We start from the raw sequence: 14797 nt of genomic DNA, 5'->3' as shown, positions 1-14797 counted from the left end.
GAGTTGAATAGGAAAATTATAATTTTATGGGTTGAACACTAATTACTTGTCGAGTCATCTCAGCAAGCCGCTTGTCAAAACAGAAAGGTTAGCTACGGTGAATACATTTACTTAAACAGAAGCTAACGGCTGGCTAACATTAACTGTTTAGATTACTTCTTATTAGCTCGACTAATGTACTTTGCAAATGGCGTTATGGTAACACAGATGGTCGACAGTAGTGAGGAGAAACGCGATATTCTCTCAGTATTGGTTTTAGCTATTTAACCAAATTCTCTACGTATGTAGGCTCATCGGCTATGCAGCAGAGGTTTGCAGGACAACTATAACGTCAGGCCTGAGCGAATGATGAGGCCTGTGTTTCTCAGCGCAGTGGGCTTTGGACGACCAGGCCTTCACTGCTGTGCTGTCTGGGCGGATCGCCTTGCAGGCTAACCATCGTTAGTTGCCGCAGCTAGCTAGCAGCCAGGGTTATTAACTAACTAGACCACCAGCTGTTAGTAGTAGTTGACGGCGCTAGTTTGCGACGACAGTTACGTAATGTCACCGTTTACTTCATCTGCATCTGGGCTGTGTGTCATTTTGAAGATATTCCATCTTAGAGCATATGACATTACATGACCGATTTACCCGTTAATAATGCCGCTAAATAACACTATTATTTCAAAGCCGGGCGCTCCAAAAGGCCCCAGTTGCACCTAGCATAGAGAGCTAGCGTTAGTTATGGCTGTTGTTAAATTTGTATATCACTTTGTTGACTGTGGTTAAAAAACAAACAAAACATGATAGTATGTTTTTTTTTTTCTTCGTGCGTCATGAAAGTAACCCACCGTCCCTGTTTTGGCAGATAGTTAGTTAATAATGGCTGGCTTTACAGATAGCACACTTGGCTAAATGCTGTGACATTTAGTTCTCTGCAGGCTAAAGATACTCCTAACGTTTTGCCTTTATTAATAACTGTTATGGACTGCATGTTATGCTACCTGCTGCACCATCAAAATGTTGGTGGTGCAGCAGGTAGCATGTAAAGTGGAATTTGCGCTAGTTTCACCTCTGTTAAACCAATAAATATTAAATCAGCTATTTTTCCACACCCATGTTAACTTTCTTTCAGATAGTTGGTATGATACAAGGGAGCAGAACAGCTGCAGTTTATGTGTATCTCGTTTTGCTTGTTTGTTTTTTGTATAATGTACAACCAGCACTCTGTTTCAATTATGTTCTTAGTTCTAGTCTTATATTGAGCTGCTAAATGATGTTTCTAAGTTGAGCTGCGGTTTGAGTATTTGCTTTGTTAGATTTTATACCACGCCAGCTGCTTTCAGCTGGTAAAATGGTGTAGAGAATATGTTGATATTCCCTCTTTATTACAAGGGCATTGCAGAAGGGACTAAGGTTCTGGGTTCAGACCTTGTCAGTAAATCTCTCATATATGCTCCTTCTTGATTTGTGTGGGGAAAGAAATTAAATGGAAAACATGTTCACTCTGAATAAGAATATATCCTAAGTGCTCATTTTAATAACTGAAAACCTAGAAGGTTTGCTCCAGCAACATAACATTTTATTTTGGTAATTTGAATTTTCACTTATTTTTTGACTATTGTAATGGGAAGACTTTCTAGTGGTGGTTTTAGGCAATGTGATAAATACAAAATATTTAAATTAACAATTGAAATTGGTTTTCTTTCTGTATTCTTTTGAATATGAAAAAGTGATGAGCTTTAGACTATTTGATGTAATGAAAGTGATCTAAAGGTCTGATGGTTTAGAACTGAAATCCAGGGAGAAGGTTAAATGACATTTATTTTCAGAAATATGTGGTTATCGGTGACCCCACACACAGTGCCAGTGCTAAACTGGTGTCTAAAATTGCTTACTGATGAGCATATCTGACCTTAAAGGGAATATATGGTCCATTTATTTTGTGGTTCTCATTAAATTCATTGCTGTGATGTGTTCAGTCTATGGTACTGAACAAAATAACTCAAATTGGTCAGGGAATTTGATTTAAAATGTGAATGAAAATTGTATTACCCAAGCTCTATTTGTTAGACATCCTTGACAGTTTACAGGAAAACTTCCTGGCTTAACTTAACTTCTCATCACAGTTGCACATGGACACATAGTTTTGCAGTGCAGTGAGAGAATTTTACTGACATAACAGGTTTTCCGTTCAAGTAAAGCAACGTGATTAAATAATCAGGCCAGACTGCCTTACTGTCTAATCATGAGCTGCTTGGGGTTCTTGTCCCATTGAACTGTACCATTTAGCAGTATCACCAAGGTCGTTAAATCTCAGAAATTACTTTGGCAGGCACACTTGTATTGTAATCTAAAAAATGATTGCTGAAGAGTAAGAAACAGAATAAATGTGAACTAAGGTATTGTGAGCTAATACATGACAGTGCTCAAAAGGCGTTTCATGATGGTGTAAAAGCTATAATTTTCAGTCTTAAATGGGAGTATAGTTTAAAACAAGGGATCAATTAGCTGATAACTAATGCAGTAGCACTAAATCTGTTTTTTCCTATACAGTCCATTGTTAACCCGTTCCTTCATATACAATCGGATGTTTATGTCTGCATTTGAGATTATTATTTTTCTTGTTGTGGGATTCAGGCAGACAGCATCTTCTGGGTTAAATATTAGAATTAAAATGAAAACTGGCTTTTGGATGATGACTTATGGTTTGCCTCATATTGGCTAATCCCAGGGACATATATCAAAGTGTTACAATAGTAGTTTATTGTTCTTTATCTTTCTTTTCTTATTAAGTTAGTAAGGGGTAGTGTTATTACTTTAAGGCTTGATGGGCTGAGACTGAACTCTCCAGTTTTGTCCTTTTTGGCAAATCATCTTCCTTTCTGAATAAAAGAGAAAAGAACATGTAGGCAGTCACTGAAAAACTGAGTGATACAAGCTGAACTGAGCTGACAGGCACAGCTCAGTTCAGTTTATTTTATTTTAGATTTAAACATGTATTTTAGATATTACAAAGTCTCCTAACCCATTCAGCTTTTACATGTTAAGCAGTCAGCTGATAATTCTGACCTTTGCCCCCTCTTCTCTGCTCCAGGTTATGCAATGGTCTCAGCAGCACACCCAGATCTCCAGGTGCTTGTGTCCCTCTCTCGTGTGTTCCGGCTCTCTTCCCTCTGCTCTACAGCTGAGGTGGCTGTGATTTCCCTCCTGGCCAGCGCTCCCTAAGAGGCCAAGATTGCCAAGATCTGCCCCGTGGCGAGCATGACGGCCACCACGCGTGGCTCTCCGGTGGGGGGCAATGACAGTCAGGGCCAGGGCCAGGCTCCTGATGCTCAGAGCCAACCCCCACTGCCACAAAACCAGGTCAGCATCATCTTTCTAACACTCGTTTTAGATAGGTGAAATGAAGAAAAGAAAAAAACCCAAAAACGGTTATAGGAATGAAAAAAGATATTTGTTTTTGTTTTGTTTTGCTTTTTTCAGTCAACACAGCACAGTTTTTTTTCTTTTTCTTTTGCTGATATTGCTCGTACCTAACCACACACAGATGCCCAGGGAGATGAAGAGAGAGGGGAGGTGGGGGCGGAAAAGGAGGGAGAAAGGGAGAGAAGGCGAAGCATCAATGAACAGAGCCTCCTGAGTGATGGATAAAGGGTGTGTGTGTGCGTGTCTTTGTGCGTGTGCAGGCCTGTGTTGGTTAGAGATGAGCTGTGGTGAGACGTGAGAGGCAAGCTGCCTATGTAGGTCAGCCAAGCAGAAGGAGCCTTCACCACACACCCCCACATTTTATATTTCTCAGTTATGCATCTCTTTCCACGTTGAGTATCCCTCCTTTACTCTTATACACAGCTGCTCACACCACCACCACTGTTGATGCGCACTCAAAAGATGAAAGAAAAAATAAAGTGGTTAAATGCATATTCATCGATGTACATTTTTGATTGTATTTCTCAAATACTCTTACTTCCAGTGTAGCCCTAAGATTCACCCACATACTAACACATTTATACGTGACCCATGTCAACTCTTATTATATTTCCTGTATGGTGAAATGAGTAATACTTCATATTTAAAGTATCAGAGTTATGATCACTTGAATGACCTTTCTTTTTTCTTTTGTTTTAAATCAAGCTTTTCACCAAAACTAGCGTAAGCAGGAAGTTAGAAAATGTCTATAATAGGAGCAGGTGGTCACAAACTAGCAGATCCTGTCCTAGCTGTTTGGTAACTATAGGACCTAATTTGGAGGAAAAAAATCCCTTTACATGTGAAAGGTTGATGTTTTTTTTCAGTCCTACCTTATTTTTGGGAATCCAATCTTCTCTCATGACAATGCATGCAAACTTCAGTATTTATTGCCTATTGACACTATCTCATCAAGCCAAACAGTTTAAAATCTGTTTGTCGGTTGAAAGCTTTTGTTTCAGTCAGTTCTCTTGGAAACTGTATGTAGTGCAGTTTCTTTTAATTGCACCCCTACTGGGAGATCCTTATGCAGCCTCTCCAAAGCTGACCCTAGTTGTTTGTTTAGTGTAGGATCATGGCTGTGCTAGCCCATATCTACTAACAAGCATCTTTGTCATGACATTGTTAGGCTTTGCCATAAGCCTCTCTGAACATATTCCACTTGTTGATATTTTGTTGACTATGTAAAAGCCATGCAGATTACAGAAGTTGAAAGTTGGCTTTTATGTAGGTTTATAGCGGCTGTATTCTGCTGCCAGGAGTACACAGAATATATCTTAAAACAAACAAAAAAACTTGTGTTATCAAACCACAGTCCAAAACGAATAAAATGGCTGTTTTGGCTTGTGGGAAAATTCTCTTAAATATTTATCATCACATAAGGTAAATCATTCAGTCCCTAACACACTGGTTTTTGTATCTTTAGTTTATTTGTTTTAAGTTAGCTGTAAGTGTTTTTGTTGTTAGGACAGATTTTTAAACAAAATGTGGGACTTCTTGTCCAACGGCTTTAGCCTGAACTAACATATTGTCTTGACTTGGCCACTGTGTCTGTAAAGGAACAACCTGCACCTGTTTCACCTCATCAGTGATGAAACTCTGAGACACACACTAATGTGATATCAGTAGCGGTACAACCAGCATTAGAGCAGAACATATTTCCTTTTCTAAAAGCAGAAACAAAAAGCCCCTGTTTTGAGCAGGTCTTCTGGTGCATCTCCAGCCTTGCTTTTGGTTCTTGAATGTACCTGGTTGACACATTCCCGCCCATTGTTATGCTTTCTAGCAGTACCTCACAGGTGATGTGTAAATCTACCATTTTGTGGGTTTTTATTTTTTGATAAAGTTATAAATGTGACTAAGTAAGCTATGCAATAAATGAGCTTCCTTTGTGAGACGTAACACATTCAGTGATTTGTTTCTATATTTTGGTAAATTCCCTCTTTACTTGCTTTTTGTGGTTGAAAATTAAGCTCTAAACCTCAACCCAGTCAAAAAATACAAAAAAACAAAACAGATTTACACTTGCCTGAAAAAGTAAATGATCCTGAGTGATAGTGTGACCTTCAGCTATACAAGCTAAGGCTTGAGTTAAGCATGCCTAGAGACCAGTTGGTGGCCTCTGTCAACCGTTGCTCATTAGGGGGGGGGGAGTGTGCTGTGTGACCGGTCGGGAAGTGGTTGTAGGCAGTCACTGTAAAATTGATTGCTAAAGCCCCAGTCATACAGGCCTAGAAATCAGTCAGTCAGTGGTAATCCCAAGTTACAAAGGAAAAAAAGCATTATTCCTTCACTGGTTAGCTAGTGGTTCCTGGGTGATGTTAGCAGACACTCTGTGAAATTGGTCATAAGGAGAGAGGTTTTTTTTTTTTTTTTTTTTTTTTTTTTAATCAAAGGCATGTGGATGTGTTTAAAAAAAGAAGAAAAAAAAGATAGGGGTGATATTTTATGACTTATGTCTTTTGCCCACTGAGCTAAAAAAATGAAAGATAACTGACTGTTAAGTGAACTGGATTTAATGGAGGTAATTGTCAGAAAAGATGAGAACAGTGAAATTGTTAGACAATGCTGCTTTTAAAGGTTAGGGTATTAAAGTTTAAATAAACTGAGGAAAAATGAAAATATAATTAGTTGGCCACTAACACTAGTTAGATGTTTTAGTAAAAACAAAGGAGTGAGTGTGCTGGAATAAAGCCATTGTTTTCCAAAATGCTGCCCAGGTGCAGGTCTTTTGAAATGAGGCATACTGCACATCGAGGGCCGTGCTGTCGTGTGTTTGTAAGCTGGTTCAGGCATTTTCTTTACATCAACTTATTGTTTGGTGCACTTTTTTGGAATTGGTGAATTTATTTGGATTTGTAGAAGCTAGGAATTGTTAATGTGTGAGTGCATTTTTTTTCAATTTGTTTCTGCATTCGTAATTAACCACATATATATCATTAGGTTTTTAGTTTGGATTTTAAGCTACATTTGCTTTTGATACTTGGTCTGCCATTGCATTTTTTTCCTTTCATAGCAGCATAGACCTGAAATCCAGAAAGATTATTACATGAGATCTGATTTTGATGGTCTGCATTTTTTCTAGACGTCATCTCCTAACTCATCTAATGAGAACTCTCCAGTGAGCCCACCAGATGAGCAGGGCCAGGGGGATGGTCCCCCTCAGCTGGAAGAGGAAGAGCCAGCTTTTCCTCACACTGACCTAGCCAAGCTCGATGACATGATCAACAGGTAGGTCACATTTAAATCTCAGCTATGACAGAGAGTAAACTCAAATTGTTTTGTAAGCATACATAACTTGGTTAAAAACATTTTTTAAATTGGGGGGATGGGAGGACCCATGTCTCCTGGCATACTCTGCGGAGTCCATTTAAAGTTTGCTTCGTGTTCAGTCTGAACACATCACACCATTCACACTCTCACAGCAGAGTTGCCTAACAGCAAAGTAAATATAGCTCTTTGGGGTGCAGGTAGACAATATCAATGTAATATTTATGCATTTTACACAGGTGAATATTACAAATATTGCACAGTATCCTTTTCCTCTTTTTTTCTGGCGATTCATGTCTTTCTGTTCTCCTAGGCCTCGTTGGGTTGTTCCAGTTTTGCCAAAAGGAGAGTTAGAAGTCCTCTTGGAAGCTGCTATAGACCTGAGTAAAAAAGGTGGGAGTGCACAGAATGTTCTTTTTCATAGAGGAGCTTTGTGGCACTGACATCCTGCAGTCTGTGCTTATGGCTTTCACTGGCTAGTTTTTTGTCAATATAATATAATGTGAAACATCTAACAGATGTAGGAAATCTCTTTCCTTTGAGCTTGTTAAATAATGAAACACTCAGTAGAATATAAAATAGTCAGTGATTTCTTTTGCCTGTTTTACTTAATTTTCCTTGCGTGCTTTGCACATCAAGAGTTCCTGGATGTGTAAAAATACTTAAATAATTTACAAAGACATAAAATGGAATATTACAAAATCTTCATGTGTAGTTGTAAATTTCAGATGCAAGTGTTTTTGTAACTTTTTTAGAACTTCATCATATTGATTAATTGATTAAAAAGATTAGCACTAAACTCAAACATTTTCCCATTTGGTACTTGGTTTTGTACTTTTTGTTAAATACACATAACCTTTACTTTTTACTTAATCTGCAATATTGACATAATTATGTAAAGAGAACAGTGAAGAACTGGCCTTGCTATTGCAGTGTAGGTGTTCAGCTCTGTGCTGCCTATAACATTGCTAACAATTACCTTTTAAATGTTCTTTAAATTGATCCAAGATTTACAGTTATGCAATCAAAATATGTTGTTAACATATGTTTTGTATTTCTTATATGAAGTATACCAAAAGGACTTAACTTTTAAATTGCATCAGTGATGATATTAATCTCGTGCATATAGGGCAGTTGTCTCTTTTGATGAAATCCACCAAAGTCAGTGAGGAATCAAAAAGAGCGAGTTGTATACAGAGACATTTTTTGTACTGGAAGTGCCCATGACCTCCTTAGCAGAGGCTTCTCTCAGGTGCTTGTTGTTGCTAGGTTACAAAACCGTCTTCTTTAAAGTTTTCTCCTCTGTCATTATTTTTAGTGTTGCTACTGTAAGTTATGCCCCTTCTGATTGGTCTCTGAGAGAAGTGACATTGATGAGAGCAGGAGTATTCCCAAAACTGACCTGTGTTCAGCTGAGAGGCCTGTAAAGCGCAGCGGAAAACTGCTGTGTGCCTGAGGGCATTTTTTCCTCTGAGGACTATGAGTGGTATCAGTGCTCAGCTTCATAGGATTTCTATAGAAAAGATGTGCTGACAGCACATAAAACTGCATATGGACACGGGTCCTTAGTTAGGTTCTTATTTTATGTTTATGTTAACTGAACAAGTTTATTATTCTTAGGCTTCAGACTCCTCTAAACACTTTTTCCAAGTGTTTTTCTTTTTCTACTGTTTGCCCTGGATAATGTCAGAAAGAAAGGAAATCCTTGACTCTCCAAACGTTCTGTTTATTAGAGGCACCCAATCAGAAGATAGTCAACTCAAATATGTTTTTCACTATATGAATGCTTTGTTGTTGTTGTTGTGCCTCTCATTCTTATTTTTCATCTCCTTTACCTTGCTATTATTATTATTATTATTATTATTATTATCTAATGGGTGACTTTTCTTGCAGGACTGGATGTGAAGTGTGAAGCATGTCAGAGGTTTTTCCGAGATGGCTTGACTATTTCCTTCACAAAAATCCTCACAGACGAGGCAGTCAGTGGTTGGAAGTTTGAAATCCATGTGAGTTTTTTTTGCTTCTGCCTTACAGTTTGGTTTGATTTTTTTTAAGATGACCATGCTTTCAAATAATCACAATAAAGAACCTATATAGTATATTTAAAAGCAAATTCACATTTTTATGAGATACAAAATCGTTCTTGTATGTTAGATGCTTTTCTAAAATTTGATTTAAAGGTCCAGATTGTCCTGATGAGGGATGGCGGTCTGTAAAACCTGTTTCTTCATTCTTTGCCTTTATCTCATTAGATACATCCATTGTTCAGATCTTAGGTTGGTCTGCAAAGTGAGTTGTTATGTAGTTTTTGTAGATTTAATAGAAAGAGGCATTTCCAGCAGTGATCAGTGATCTTTTTTCTTTTTTTCTTAAGCTCTTGTTCTTGAAATTGATCTGTGGAACGTACTTGAAATAAACCAGTAAGACAGATGTGTGAGGATTTAAAGGCGGAAAAGGGGTTTTTGTTTCTCTTCCTCACTGTGGATTCTTTTTTTAAAATCTAATCTTTTTCAGTATATTATACATCATCATGCTTGTCACCTGCAGCTCCTTTTAAAATGAGACACTGAGAAGATGAAGCAGTCAGAGACTTGTAAAGTCTAAAAGCTTGCTGGGAATGCTGTGATGAGTCAGTCCTGTATTGATTGCTCATATCTGGTTTCTACAGACATGTGAACTAGCCAGGAGCCATGCAGAACAGCCTGGTTGCTGGAATTTGACCAATGGCGTGACTAGCAGGAGTGCTCTTCCTTTGTTTGTGTGGAAGTGTAATTTCTTTTGTTGACAATGTGGAATCCTCATTAAAGGCAACAAAATGTGGGTGTAATGAGTGAAATGTGCAATTTTTCTCTAGCTTGGGAGCTGAAGAGTTAAGCCTGTCAGACTTCAGGGTTACTGGGGAGAAACCATGAATAGTAAAATGTGTGTTGTAAGGCTGACCAGAAGTTAATCACAGCAGCGTCGAGGCTGGGCTTTTTCCAGTTCTTGATATTGTTCTTGTGATCCTGCCTTTCTTTCTTTTAAACTCGGGTTTTATTCCACAGAGGTGTATCATAAATAACACACACCGGTTGGTGGAGCTATGTGTGGCCAAGCTCTCTCAGGACTGGTTTCCTCTACTGGAGCTGTTGGCCATGGCCACCAACCCTCACTGCAAGTTCCACATCTACAATGGCACACGGCCCTCTGAGACCGTCCCTGCTGGAGCACAGCTGGCTGATGATGAACTCTACGCTCGACCACCAGACCCTCGATCTCCCAAGGTGACTCAGTACAACAGTTGACCATAAAAACTGTAAAATGACTAGTTTATAATCTGATTCGCATTAAGTGATCCAGACTGATCCAGTCATGCGTTTTGTATTGTATAACAAATCCTTAGGTGTATGGAAAATTGTCAAGATATGTCATGCAGAAGATGAGCTTTGAGTTTTCTTTCTTTTGAGGAGGGTTAGCTCGTCTTTCTTCCTCAAGACAAACTCCATCAAGTGACATTTTAGTCTCGCCCTGAAGACCCTTTTGAAATAAAGAATCCCTCTCTGGAGCTGCCTGATAAAAAATAACATGGACTTCACTGTCCCTAAGACATTTAATGCTTATGTCAGAAAGCAGATTGTATAAAAGGGAAGGTGGATACACCAGAGAATAAGAATTGTACAGTAAAGGAGTGATGAATGCAGTGTGGGCACAGGGTCAGTAGAAGCAGTACTGCAGTATTGCTTGCCTGTCTGGCTGTCTATTGGCAGGGGGCCCAGGACTACTTAGTGTTTTACTGTGCTGTTACATCAGAGATTATTATTACTATTATTTTTAGGAAATTTAAATCAAATTACTCATTACTAAATATTTAACAGCAGTGCCAAATTTAAAGTTAATTTTTAGCTAAAGGAAATGGTAAATGGTAAATGGCCTGTATTTATATAGCGCTTTACTAGTCCCTAAGGACCCCAAAGCGTTTTACATATCCAGTCATCCACCCATTCACACACACATTCACACACTGGTGATGGCAAGCTACATTGTAGCCACAGCCACCCTGGGGGGCACTGACAGAGGCAGTGGAAGACCAAAGGAAGACCAGCTACATTAAAATAAGAGTTGAAGTTTGAAGCTTGTTCTCCTTAGCAGTGTGCCTCTTTCACAAGCCATGCATCTCAACTGAGAATAAATATAGAAAACCAAAGAATAGATATGTTTCTTCAAGCTTGCCAATAGGAATTTAGTTTGAGAAGTTGTTCATTTACACAGAGAAAACAATTTCTGTTGTAGTTTCAACCTAAAGTCTCTGAATGGAAGCTGATGATAGTTTAGCCTGTGTAACCAACCTGACTTCACATTAAAGGGTGCTTATACAGTTTGTTTTTGTCCCTTGTTTATTCTGATCACAGGGTTGGTTGGTGGACTTAATAAACAAATTTGGCACGTTAAACGGGTTTCAAATTTTGCACGATCGCTTCATGAGCGGCCAAGCACTGAATGTCCAGATCATCGCTGCACTTATCAAGTAAGTGCTGACACAGCACAAGGTTTTACACCACGTTGCAAAGTGCTTTTGGTGCAATGGTCTTGTTTCTGGAACTGACTTTCTGTTTCTACTTTCTGTTTTACAGGCCTTTTGGCCAGTGTTATGAGTTTCTCACATTGCACACAGTAAAGAAGTACTTCCTTCCAGTCATCGAGATGGTTCCCCAGTTTCTAGAGAATCTCACAGATGAGGAGCTAAAGAAAGAGGCCAAGAATGAAGCCAAAAATGACGCACTGTCCATGATAATCAAGTCTCTGAAGAATCTGGCTTCTCGTGTACCAGGGCAGGAGGAGACCGTGAAGAATTTAGAGATTTTTAGGTTAAAAATGATTCTTAGGTAAATATCAAATTCAGTCTTCTCTGATAAAGATTTTGTTTAACTTTAAGTTTGATCAGGTTTTAAACATTTTATTTTTGTTTTTTACCACCAGGTTATTGCAAATTTCTTCTTTTAATGGCAAAATGAATGCACTAAATGAAGTTAACAAGGTCATCTCCAGTGTGTCCTACTACACTCATCGGCATAACCCTGAGGAGGAGGAATGGCTGACTGCAGAGCGTATGGCGGTACGCTCAGCTCTTAACATTTGTGTTTTACATCAGGGATTTTAATGTCTGTGAAATTCATTTCTCCTTTACACATCTCATTATGGTGCTTCAGGAATGGATCCAACAGAACCACATCCTGTCCATTGTGCTGAGGGACAGTTTGCATCAACCACAGTATGTCGAGAAACTGGAGAAGATCCTTCGCTTTGTTATCAAAGAGAAAGCTCTTACCATGCAGGATCTGGACAACATCTGGGCTGCACAGGTACTCTGCAATTGATCATTTAAAAAAAATAAAAAATTATAGCCTAAGAGCCCTTACTCGTGGTTTTATCAACTACTCTTATTTTCATACGGAGGCAAAAATCAAAGTTAGATAAAACCTTGCAGATGGTTGAACAGATGCAGCAATACAGCACAGTACGGCATTGTTGCAAGATTACAAAACATGTTTTATGGGGCTTTGATCCAGGACGTGGTACGCACTGTGCTTGACGTTTGCGTTCAGTGCACTGTTTCAGGGACCTGTGGCCAAAGGAGCAAAATGGGCACTTTCAAAAACTTGTGCAAGATGTCAGTCATCTAAACTATTAACCCTTATTGCGGATATGCAGCAAGCTATGTCACTGTTAAAATGCATACCTGGTGCAGCTCTTTCCAAGAAAAGAATGCAGTAAATGCAGTACAATGGTACAAGCATACATGCACCAACGCACAATATCAAATTTTCCTCACTTTTGTATTTGCTGTAGCAAAGGCAACTTCATTCTTCACAAGAGCTCCTGAGGTCTATGTTTGGGCTTTGCTCTGCATGGCGACAGACTGCCATTGCACAGTACAAGTCATTAAAAACGATGGCTTTCAGATTGCAGCGTGAAAGCACCTTTTAAATGTGTGGTTTTGTTTTGTCTTTTTCTTTTTTAGAGAGAGATTTTACTTGTGGTTTCTAAGAATCCTGAAGATTATAATTGTTTTGCACTGGCGCCAGCTTTATTGGACTATGTTTTACAATTTTAAGATTTTAAAGATTGCCACATTCTTGTCAGTAGTTCGGAACAAATAATAAATAAATAAAAAGATGTCCTTGCCCAGGTATGTTTTATAGATTTGTTTTTTTTCTAACCTCAACCCTGTTTGTGCAGTATCTGTACAAACTGTGCCTCCATGGTGTGATCATGGCACACAGCTCTAGATTTCTGCAGTGCTCACACCTATAAATCGCTGAGAATGTATACGTCATCTTTCAAATCTGTCTTACAAGAAAGAGCTGGCAAAGATTCAAAAGAATACAATCAGCTGACAGAACAGAACAATAATCAACGAATCATTAAAAACAATTGCAAGGATAATTAAACCTGTTAGCAATGATCACAACTTTAATTTAAGGACAGGTTCGACTTTATTCTAGTTGAAGAGTGCGTATGTACTTGACATGCCAAGTTTGCTGCTTGCATTGGGGAATATTGAAGGTTATGTTTTTACTGGGTTTTGAATTGTAGTTAGAAAATTTAAAGAGATGAGAAATATGAGGAGGATTGGGAGCAGTAATAGTCTCTTATAAATGGATGACATGTACAAAGCACCACTACTTATTGGCTAAAAGCAATTGAATCCAACCTTTTCAATACATAAGTTTAAAGTTTTTCATAACTTTTGAAGTGTTGTATTCTATGGTAGATACTGATGTAGTTTTGTTTTGCAGCAGGACACTAAAATGTATGCACATAGTCAAGGACAGACATGAAGGTTGGACTGCATGATATTTTTTTTAAGCTGGCAAAATACAGACATCCTTTTATTCTTAGCAAAAAGGTTAGATAGAAAGTATGAGATGGAAGGTGAGTCAGGGCTGAGCTGGGGTGGAGCCTGAAGCATGTAGAACACTGTCATCACCAAGAAAAGGACGTGATTTGGAAAGTAAACTTCTCTGGACCAGACTTCACGCACTTTCAACATTCTAGTAAATTGACTTAAAATGATCCACTGTTAATAGGGAATTTTCTCTCATTTAAACAAGCAAATTAGAATATACTTTTTGTAGTGTCTTTATAATAGCCAGAGTAAACCCTTTATCACAAAGTTTCTGGTAGAATATAAATATTGTGACCCTGACAGCTGAACTGTTCTGTGTATGTCTGCAGGCTGGTAAACACGAGGCCATCGTTAAAAATGTCCACGACCTGTTGGCTAAGCTGGCGTGGGACTTCTCGCCTGAGCAGCTGGATCACCTTTTTGACTGTTTCAAGGTGAGTAAGACTTGTCCTCAGTAGTTACAGGCGATAAAGGATTTTTGTCCACAATGTATATTTTTCATTTGCTTTCAGCTGAATCGTGCTGCAGTGTAATTGTTCCACTGATACTACTGTAACCCCCCCCCCCCAACTTCTATAGGCAAGCTGGACCAATGCCAGCAAGAAGCAGCGTGAAAAACTGTTGGAACTTATTCGCCGCTTGGCTGAGGATGATAAGGATGGTGTGATGGCCCACAAGGTCCTTAACTTGCTGTGGAACCTAGCACACAGCGATGATGTGCCTGTAGACATCATGGACCAGGCTCTCAGTGCTCACATCAAGATATTGGACTATAGTTGCTCACAGGTACATGCTGCGGTTTATGTTTGACTCCAAAAATATGAAAATAATAGGCTGGTCTTTCTTAACTCTATACTGATGATGTTTAATTTTCATTCACAGGACAGAGACACCCAGAAGATTCAATGGATAGATCGCTTCATAGAGGAGCTACGAACCAATGACAAATGGGTGATCCCTGCCCTTAAGCAAATCAGAGAAATCTGTAGCCTCTTTGGAGAAGCTCCTCAAAACCTCAGGTAAGGTCATGGTGGAAATATATTCCTACATAAATGCACAAAAAGCACAGTTCTAATACTGGCAATTATTTTTTTTTTTTAAAGGTATCATTTACTGTACTTTTAATGCTTTATAATGAATTATTTATATTTATTTTGCACAGAATGCCTGAACACTCATAAAGAAAACATAATT

The 14797-nt window shown here is 38.6% G+C and overlaps 1 protein-coding gene across 10 annotated transcripts in view; it reads left to right on the top strand.

The window, feature by feature from the left end:
• The window catches only part of usp9 (ubiquitin specific peptidase 9), a 36545-nt gene that overhangs the window by 1167 nt on the left and 20581 nt on the right, over positions 1 to 14797 (top strand). For all 10 annotated transcript variants that reach the window (XR_014915818.1, XM_085435626.1, XM_085435627.1 and 7 more), the window contains exons 2-13: positions 3077 to 3345; positions 6533 to 6678; positions 7031 to 7110; positions 8611 to 8723; positions 9762 to 9980; positions 11106 to 11221; positions 11328 to 11579; positions 11674 to 11809; positions 11904 to 12056; positions 13933 to 14037; positions 14183 to 14389; positions 14486 to 14622. Coding sequence is in view for 9 of the 10 variants with exons in the window: in XM_085435626.1 (XP_085291752.1) it covers positions 3244 to 3345; positions 6533 to 6678; positions 7031 to 7110; positions 8611 to 8723; positions 9762 to 9980; positions 11106 to 11221; positions 11328 to 11579; positions 11674 to 11809; positions 11904 to 12056; positions 13933 to 14037; positions 14183 to 14389; positions 14486 to 14622 (1766 nt within the window). In the remaining variant the exon portion in view is untranslated. The remainder of the gene's footprint in view (positions 1 to 3076; positions 3346 to 6532; positions 6679 to 7030; positions 7111 to 8610; positions 8724 to 9761; positions 9981 to 11105; positions 11222 to 11327; positions 11580 to 11673; positions 11810 to 11903; positions 12057 to 13932; positions 14038 to 14182; positions 14390 to 14485; positions 14623 to 14797) is intronic.

The sequence above is a fragment of the Copadichromis virginalis genome, linkage group LG16 (assembly GCF_057382275.1).
Source record: "Copadichromis virginalis isolate Kocher_CV1m ecotype Utaka linkage group LG16, C_Virginalis_male_GT1.1, whole genome shotgun sequence".
Lineage (NCBI taxonomy): Eukaryota > Metazoa > Chordata > Actinopteri > Cichliformes > Cichlidae > Copadichromis > Copadichromis virginalis.
The sequence above is the reverse complement of the archived record's forward strand: the minus strand, read 5'-3'. Positions and strand labels throughout refer to the sequence as shown.